The sequence below is a fragment of the Chinchilla lanigera genome, unplaced genomic scaffold, assembly GCF_000276665.1.
Source record: "Chinchilla lanigera isolate Chin_1 unplaced genomic scaffold, ChiLan1.0 scaffold00012, whole genome shotgun sequence".
In the NCBI taxonomy this organism is placed as follows: Eukaryota; Metazoa; Chordata; class Mammalia; order Rodentia; family Chinchillidae; genus Chinchilla; species Chinchilla lanigera.
Genome location: NW_004955413.1, coordinates 6,848,945 through 6,858,982, shown reverse-complemented (window position 1 = coordinate 6,858,982; position 10,038 = coordinate 6,848,945). Strand labels below are relative to the sequence as shown.

The following is a 10,038-nucleotide window of genomic DNA, read 5'->3' as shown; positions in this document are numbered from 1 at the left end:
AGGGGAAAAATAGATAAAACATGAGGAAACATCATATAATTGTGTCAGTAAACAACTCCAGCATGAACTTAAGAGAGAGGTTCTTGTGACTTTTATACGTACACAAAAGGGGTCTTCAGCAGTCCCTGCCACATGAAAAATGTTCAATAAATGCCCACTTTAGTATGACCAAATGAATGAATAAAAAAGTAAGTACATAGACTTTTTCATAAGTGGAATAGCTGATCACATCTCTAAAATCCTGTAAATATCTTGTCTTAGTTACCTCTTTCTCATTGCTGAGACAAAATACCTGATGTCCAAAGTTAAAGAGGGAATGATTTATTTACCTCACAGTTTGTGGAGGTTTCAGTCCATACTTGGCTGGCTCCAAGGCAGAATGGTACATGGGAAAGGGCAAAAGTTCAAGGCGGCAGAAAACAGCAAAAGCAGCAAGAGCAAAAGGGAAGGGGCAGAGCAGGTGTCTTTCCCTCCCTTATGATGTCTGCAGGCTGCCTGCCAGAGGGTGACTGTAGCACTCACCCCCATAATCCCAGTGCTGGACCATGAATCAATCACAAACTCTAGAAGCCTGCCCCATGACTGCACGAGGCTTTGTGGGGACATCTAGACACAAACCATAACATATCTCTTACACGTAGAGAACTTATTAGCTGTCTTTATAATGATGGATTCAATTCAGACCTCATGACTACACAGAATGTGCAATTTCTAAGTAGATCTTCATCATCTCACAAATTGTCCTTTTGCTGTGATGGCACGGTACATCATTCCAGCCCCATTTTCCATAACGAAAGTAATTTAACTCAACACACTGCTCCTTCTCATTATTGGGCTCACCTTCTTGCCAGAATCTGAAAGAGAGAGTATGAGGGTGTTTTTTCCAACAGAAAGAAGGTGGGATCTGGGGATGAAGTCTGTAGAAGCTGGTCAGACATGCCCAAATTAACTCCTCTCCACTTCATATGCAGCTTCTCCTTCATCTGTATCCCTGGCATTTCCCTTGAAGATGGTGCCACATCACTTAGTATCCTCACAACTTAGTGCATTAAGTATCCTCCTAGCAGATATCACAGAGCTTTTCATGGATCTGTCCACCTTTAGATCCTCAGCAGGGACTGTCAACCCACAGGGTTTGCTTGTAGGCTGAAAAGATTTTACCTTACTCCAGTGCATCGATATATTTCCATTTTTTTAGTGAAATGATTTAGGTGCCTGCAGATTTGGTTAGTCTCCAATTTTTCTTTTATTCAAGTTTTCTTGCACATGTTATTTAACTTTCTCGATTTCCACTTTTCCCACCTAAAACTTGGGACTAGAGTAAGTACATCACTATATATTCCACAGTAAATGTGAGGATCAAATACATGAAAGTATTCGAGGAGCTTTACAGAATTACATAAATATGAAATATTGTACAAGTATTCAATTTTAGGATTTTTGCTTTATGAGAAATAGTAAATCTTAATCAGAATTTTAACATACATATATAAAAATACATTTAACATATATAAAAATACATTTTTGTATATGTCATAATGTATTTTATATATATAAAGAGATTAAAAGCAAAATAGAATCCACTTCAATTTGAGGACCACTATTGGGTGACCTTTGCTAGACTGTCCACACTTCTAAACCCAATTTTCTCATCTCTATAATGGGAAAAAAAATAATATGGACTTCATATGGGTCTTATGATGAATAAGTAGATAATACAACTATTAACCCAGTCTTTAACAGTTTACACAAGGGTGAGTGATTTTCATTTCATAAACTAGACTTGGAATACCATAAACTCCTGACATGATCCAGGACCCAGGATTCTTTTATCTTATCTTTACTTACTTCACAGTTTCGTCATATGGTGTCTGATCAACCCATTGCCAAAGTCGCCGACCCTCTGGATCTGACAGACCTATATAATAAGTAGAATCAATTTGCAGATTCTCGATGATGAAATCCTGGGGGGGCAAGAAACATGAACAGAGTATTGTCTTTAGAGTCCTCACCTGGAACTAGATTCTTTCTTTCTTCCTTCTTTTTAAAGTATTTTTGTACTTTCTTTACTTTTTAGATTATTAGATTAATTGTACAAATTCATGAGGAACTATGTGATAATTTGATAAGCATATCCATTGTAAAATTATTAAACCAGGGTAGTTAACATACACCTCTCCTTAAACATTTTTAAATTTTTTATTTGTATTGGTTATATAGATTAATGGGTTTCATTTTGGCAGATTTGTGCATGCACATAACACAGTTCTAACCCCACCCCAACATCCTTCTTATCCTGCCCCCCCTCCAGTTTCACACTGGGGGTTTCAATTTGTAAATTTGGATTATATCCATCTCCCTTACTATCTGTCTTTATAATTCCCTCTAACTTGCCCATATTTCTTTCACTTGTCTAATAATACTTATCATTCTACTTCTTTATCATCTTTTTTAGATTCTACATATTAGGGAGAACATAGTCTGGCTTATTTCATTCAACATGATGGTCTCCAGCTCCATTCATTTTCCTATCAATAAAAAAATTTCATTACACTCTATGGCTGATTAATACTTCATTGTGTATGTATGAGTTCACTTATCATTCACCACAGTTCACTTATCATTCACCTATTGATGTGCAGCTAGGTTCCACATCTTAACTGTGGTGAATTGTGCTGCAATAAACATGAATATGCAAGTTCCTACAGTAGGCTGATTTAATTGCTTCAGGTATATACAAAGGAGTGGGATAGCTGGATCAAATGGTAGTTCTATTTTAATTAAGTTTTTTGAGGAACCTCCATACTGATTCCCACACTCCCTGTATTAATTTGCATACCCACCAACAGTATAAAAGATTTCCTTTTCCCCCTCATTCTCACCAACCATTAATTTTAAAAGTTCATTTTATATTCTTCTATTTTGATGAATTTATTTATCATCCATTAATGTCTGTTGGTGGAGACATTAGGTCTCCAATGTATAGGGTCATGTCACCTGCAAACAAGGATAATTTGACTTCTTCTTTTCCTATTTGTATGCCTTTCATTTATTTCTCTTGCATAATTGCCCTGATAAAATTTTAAGAACTATATTGGTATAAGAGTGTTGAGAGTTGACATCCTTGTTTTGTTCCTGAAAAAAAAAATCTTTCATTTTTTTCAATGCACAATGATGCTGGCTGTAGGTTTGCCATAAATGACCATTACTATATTGTTGAATAATCCAGTACCTACTGTCTTTAGGACTGTTATCATGAAGGAAGGTTGAATTTTGTCAAAGGCTATTTCTTTGTCAACTGAAATGATCATGTGATTTTTATCTGATTATTTGATTATTTACGTGATGTATGGCATTTCTTGATTTGCATGTGTTGAGCCATCCTTGCATCTCTGGAATGAAATTAAATTGATCATGGTGAATGATCTTTGTAATGTGCTTTTGAATTATTTGTATTTTATTAAGTGTATTTGCATTATGTCTATAATTTTCTTTGTGGGGTGTGTGTGTGGTTTGATATCAACTGAGTTCTTTAAGGTCAAAGCAAAATGAAAAGGGGAAGATCCATGAATAGTCATATGGGTCCCCTAGAAGTACATGTTTGTAGCTGAGTAGAGCAGGGTTAAAGTCAACACTTGTGAGTCTGATTTTCATTATATATGCAAACAGTTGCTACTCATAATCATAATGAGTTTCCATCTCAGCCTCATTCTCCTCTTGTCTTCACTAATGTAAGGCATTCTTCAAGGTTCTACATGAGGAAGCATTAATAAATTTAATCATTTTCCTTTTAAGCATCAGAGGTCTAATTTAATTCTTGATTATAGATTGTGTCTTCATGAGTTAATTTCCCTATTCAACTTATTGGGCCGGGGATGTAGCTCAGTGGCATAAGCACTTGCCTGGCAAGCCTGAGAGCATGAGTTCAATTCCTGGTACAAAAAAAAAAAAAAAACTACTCAACCTATTACCCCTCTATGTTAAGCAGTTTACAATATATAAAATATTTCACTATTGAAATTACAAATTGGAATTGCTTGCAAAAATATCTTCATACTCTTACTCAATCCCATATTTATTGCAACTGTTTCTCTTGGGGTGGGTTAGTTGTAATGCCTCAGGAGCCAGAAATGGAATGTGAAGACTGAGGGAGACTCTCTTATTTGTTTCATTGAAAGCCTTCTGCCACCAATTTGTAATTGCTAAAATGTGGAAGCAACCCAAATGTCCATCCACTGAGGATTGGATAAGAAAATTGTGGTACTTTTATATAATGGAATATTACTCAGCTGTAAAGAAAGATAAACTCGAGGCTTTTATACACAAATGGTCACAACTAGAGACCATACTCATAAGCGAAATAAATCAAACATACATGTGCAAGCACCACATTGTTTCTCTAGTGTAAAGCCTGAAAGAGTTAATTTAATCTAGGAGATATGATAGACATTGAGAATTGATAGGAAAGCACTCATAGGTAAAGGATAACTGGGATATGGGAAAAGAGAAGGGAAAGAAGGAGAAAGTTTGTATATATGTATATGCAGGATAGTTAACACAGGTGTTCTACTGTCCTGTATTTCCTTGCTGAAAGAAACTGTCAGTGAGGCATTGGTTGATTAGCTTTGTATGTCTATATGTGTTTTCATGAGAAACTACATTGAAGATATCAATATGTAATACAATAAACATTGTTAATTCCCTACCACTCTGTTTGTAACTCTGTAATGTCTGTACTGATCCTATGCTATTTTGTAAAATGTTGTCGGTCTGTTAGTATTTTCCTCCTTTAATTTCTAAAAAAAAAAAAAAAAAAAAAAAAAAAAAAAGCCTTCTACCACAACACCGATATCCCAAACAGAAGAAAAGAAACTTTCTCAGCAGAAACACATGCACAACAAACAGGGATCTGTTTCCATCTCCTTAGACTGTACCTGCTCCTCCTTGGTGTTGATCACCAGAAGATGAGCCTCCATCCTAGAGCAGTTCTCCCTGCTCTCGTTCCACGACTGGGAGTCAGTAGAAATAAAGTAGCAGTGGGAACTAAATGACTTCCAATCCTTTGGACAACAGCTCCAAACCTTTTCTTCATCGGGATATACAAATACAATATAAAAGCCGCTTTTTAAAATGTGTGTATTATTAGAGTGGAGGCCTGAAGGACACCATGTGGAATCTACTGGAACTCACAGAACTCACATGTTCACCCGGGGATAACAAACAGTGCCTGCCCTTCAGTTGTTAAGAAAGCCAACCAAAGCCTAATGCTTAAATGAGACTCAGCCTTTAAGAATATAACCCAAAACTCCCAGGGTTTTCAGAAAATAATTCATCATCCCAAGAACCTACAAGTGCCAGAAATATAGCTCAGCGGCACAGCATCTGCCTGGCAAGCTCAAGGTCCTGAGTTCAATTCCCAGCACAAAAAAAAGAACCAGCAAGTTCTCAAATTTTATTTAAAGTTTTAAAATGGCAACCAATACATGCTAACAACATAAAAAGCAAAAATATTAGGGCTATCTTATAACGATCTTGCATGATAAAATGTTTCAACAAGAAGGAACAAACATTCTTGAAATAAAAGCTTCATCAAAGAAATACTGAAGAATGGAATAAAAATTTCATGTTGAAAATACAGCAACCTTTCAAAAGATCAGATGAGTTCAGCTGCAGAATATGGAGGACAGAAATCAGTGAATAGGCAGAAAAGACAATAGAAACTGCCAACGAAACAACAGAGATATAATAGAAAAAAATAAATGGAGGGTCTTATTGTGATTGTAAACCAAACAGCAGAGGTACAAAATATATGAACTGATGCCAGGAAAAGAGAAATTTAAGAATACACTGGTATAGATGCTTACAATTATGAATAAAATAAGCCATACTACAGAGGGCTTCAAAATTATCACAAACCAAGAGAATCCCAATCAACATTTGTAAAATACTTCACTCAAAAGCCCTTTCTTTAGAAAATTGAAAACATATAGAATATCCTTAAACTGTAATCAGTGGGAGCCAACTAAAAATGGATTAAAACAAAGAAAACAAGATACTCTCCAAACACTTGGAACTACATGACCCCCTTCTACATACATAAGACCAAAGAAGAATCAAAAGGAAATAAATACATTCAAATAAATGAAAATGAAAACACAACATGTCTAATTCTGTAGGCTACAGAATAAAAGCAACAAAGAACTATGATAGAAGTGGTGGATTCTAGGATACATAGAGAAAACAAGCAACGTGACCCTGGGGGATTCTGTGATCCAAGAAAGCGGGAAAACAAAAGCACACAGCTGTTAACATGTCAAAGGGGCATCAAAAGTAACTGACTAGGCTCCCAATGGCCAAGCTAAAATACGAAGATAAAATAGTATTGGATTATAATCCAGACTATAAAAGAAGTATTCATGAGTATATGCAGAGATAAATGATTCAGTATGTTAATAAATGGCGTAGAATAAGCCAATCTCACAGTTCATGAATTTCAAACAAACGACATGAATATAGCTGATGGTTGATTTTCCTTGTTATTTTGGTCAGACATTCTAGATATATCTTCCAGGATGCTTTTGGGTGAGATTTTTACTGTAAATGGTGGCATTTGAATAGAGCAGATGCCCTCCATTATGTGAGTGGGCCTCATGCAATCCACTGAAGACCTGAAAAGAACAAAAGAATGTTCTCCCCTGAGCAAGAGGGAGGTCTCCAGCACCCTGCCTTCGGGCTTCACCTGCAACACTGCCTGTGCTTGCTAATTGCACTCACACTGCCACCCTTTCCTGAGTCGCCAGCCTGCTTTATGCCCTCTTCAAATTCTGGAGTGTTTTACATGTCGACAATTGCATAAGCCATTTCTTTAAAAATAATGTCTATGCACATATTCTCTTGGTTTGTTTCTCTGAAAACACTCGCTAGTATAACACTCCATGCTGAAGGATAGGAAGAACAACTCTTCAATTCAGATGTGTGGGCCTCACACAGCAACTACTCAGTGTACTGTGGAAAAAGGAGGTGGAAAGAATAGGTTTACAGTGGAAAAACCTGAACAAAACTACCTCAATCTAAGGGGTAAATGTCAGCACCAAAAGGAAAAAAATCACTGTAATAATATATATCCTATCTAGTATGTGATGAAAATAGCACTTTACCTCTGCTTCCATCTTGCTAAAAGCCAACATTCCCAATCTAATTATCAAAAAACGTCACGCTCTAACAGAGAGACATCCTAACACATGCCAACCAATATTGCTCGTCACTATCAGGGTCATCAGAAACAAACAAAATCTGTAAAACTATCCCAATCAAAAGGAGACTAAAAAGACAGGATAACTAAAAGGAATGAGGCATCCTGGAAGGAATTCTCAAACAGAATAGGAACATTAGGTGAAAATTAAGAAAACATAAATACAGCCATGAACAGCACTGATAGTATGTTACCAGTAACCGCTATGTCAACACTGGTTCCTTAGTTGGAATAAATTCCCTTCTTACAGAAAATGTTAGTAGTAGAGCATAGTATACATTATGTGCCCAGACTGGTTTTAAAATATTATCTCTTCAGATAATATGTTTAATTTTTGTAAATATAAAAAGTTCTTAATAATATATTCATTTAAATTTTTGGACCGGGAATTGAACTCGGGACCTCACACTTGCCAGGCAAGTGCTGTGCACACTGAGCTATAACCCCGACCCTAATTTTTTACATAATTCACATTTGTGATAGTCACCACCATCATTTTAATTAAAGGATTTTAACTGAGATGTGAGAGAAAGAGCAGTGAGCACAGAAAGCTCAGAAAGCAGCAAAAGCTGAAGAAATCCAAGAGCAATGTAACCTTTATCACACTCAAGCCTCGCATGCACAGATTAAGGTGCACATATAAGAATTTTATGTTTTATATGTTTATACATTGTAAGCTTAAAATGATGACTAGATTCCACTTCTCAGTGGGATCTGCCTGAGATTCTAATTAGAAGTACTGTTGTGCGATCCTTACACGTTATGGTAAGCAGTGCCATTCTAGATATATTAAGTTTTACCCTGTATGGTCGAATCGCTTTTTACACACTCCACTTCTGTATGGACCAGTCCTTTTAAAGTCATGTTTTCTTCAAGATGCTGAGAATATTTTTGAAATAAAACTAGAAAAGAAAATAAAAGTCAATCATTTTCCTGGAAGCATACCTATTATTACTGTTACTTTCTTGCATTCCTTACAGAAACAAAAGTCTACAAATGGGCGATTATGTGAGTAGGCAGAGACTGACACGGGAGCTGATCACTCCATCACTCCACCATCAGTAGGACCCTAACCAGCCTCACTTGGAGATGTAGATACCTCCAGGAATAGCTGAAAGAGCACTAGTGGGAAAAAAGTCATGATTTTCCATCACAGTGGAACAAGATTTCCCACATGGTCCTTCGTTGTGTCATGCAAGATGCATACAGAGGCTAAATCTTGGGAAAGGGAGGAACTGTCTAATTCTCAGGGATTCTGGTTAGAGAATAGAAAATTAAACAAAAAGAATCCAACATTAATCAAGAGAACTTTGCTCTCCTCCCCTTGTTTCCTTTAACTCCATCTCACTGGCTCTGACTTCTCAGAGCACCCTTATCCACCGTTCTATACTAAACACGTTTCTTGTGCAGCGTTGTGTATTCTCATGGTGTTTGCTGCCTCCCAAACTCATATCTCCATCCTGAGTCCAGATTACTGCGTCTCCCACTAGACATGTACATCTGAGGTTTAACTCCACATCCCAAAACTTAAATCATCCACTTACAACCTAAACTTGATACTCATCTTCTATTGCCTTCTTCTTTGAATAACTTCATGGTCATTTAATTTACCAGGTCAATATGAGAGTCACAGATAACTGCTCTAGATTTTTATGCACAGATTTAAACATTCATCAACCCTCTATCTGCTTGATTGTATCTTTTTTAACCACACAAAGCCACCTCTTCCTCCCTTCTTCAATATCTTTAGGTTGGACTCTGTTTCTCAAGTGGGTGGTATATTAGCCTTCTAGCTCCTTCCTTTCAAGCCTCTCTAAAACACACTTCTATAAGTGAAATATGATTGTATAATAACCTGCATAAAATCCTTTCATAGGTCTCCATGACTTTGTCACATTGCAAAAATAGCTGCAATGTATAGACAACTACTTTATTCTGACCCTTTCAACATTTTGCAGCTTATCCAATCTAGAACAAAGGTTTTTTTCTCCAATTCCTGAATGTGGACTGTATTTAAGCCTTCCTTTGGCTAATAAAATGTGCAGAACCATCTCCATGCTAGATCCAAGTTGAAACCTCAGGGCTGCCATACATCCATCTCAGGCTAGGAAGTCTGCAAGGTGCCAGGTGATCACAGTCAAGCTGGCTTAATGAAGGGTGGCAGAAATGTGTCTCTAATTGTCCCTGTGATTTCAGCTGACATCCTCTTCCTCAGAAGTTGCCTGTGACAGCTCCATGACTACACATGCATGAGTGAGCTCAGCCGGGATCAAGGACGCTCCCACTGAGACCAGTCTACAGGGCCAGCCCCACAGACATGAGATAAATAGGTATTGTACTCTGCCACGCTTTAGACTGATTGATTAAGCAGGAAAAGATACTTTATAAAATAATCAAAGAAAAATATACTCAGTGCTATGAAATACTTATAATCTGATCTTTGCAAATGTCTGCCACTTAGTTTCCTTTCTTCCTTTATCACATAATTCTATCTAGTCCACCTATGCATACTTATATTTCCCCCAACTTTCCTGTGTTCTGATATGTCTGTGCCATCCTTGGTACACAACTCTCAATGCCTTCTCATCAAGGAAGGCTACCTCAGGCTCCTGTGCCTATTTCTTATGTGCACAACACTTCCCACTTGGTACTGCAAGCACTGAGTCCTTCAACTATTCAAATTTTTTGAAACCAAGGCTCTTTGAAACCCTGTCTGAGCTGGGTGTGGTGGTGCATGCCTGTGATCCCAGCACTTGGGAGGCTGAGGCAGGAGGAGCACCATGAGT

The 10,038-nt window shown here is 37.1% G+C and overlaps 1 protein-coding gene across 2 annotated transcripts in view; it reads right to left on the bottom strand.

Annotated features, from left to right (window-relative positions):
- Positions 1–642: 642 nt before the first annotated feature.
- Positions 643–10,038, bottom strand: part of LOC102029843 (C-type lectin domain family 4 member A-like) — a 12,543-nt gene continuing 3,147 nt past the window's right edge. For both annotated transcript variants that reach the window (XM_005378918.2, XM_005378919.2), the window contains 4 exons: positions 8,053–8,154; positions 4,935–5,086; positions 1,849–1,964; positions 643–854 (listed from right to left, as the gene is read on the bottom strand). In XM_005378918.2, coding sequence (XP_005378975.1) covers positions 692–854; positions 1,849–1,964; positions 4,935–5,086; positions 8,053–8,154 — 533 coding nt within the window. In that variant the 3' untranslated portion in view covers positions 643–691. The remainder of the gene's footprint in view (positions 855–1,848; positions 1,965–4,934; positions 5,087–8,052; positions 8,155–10,038) is intronic.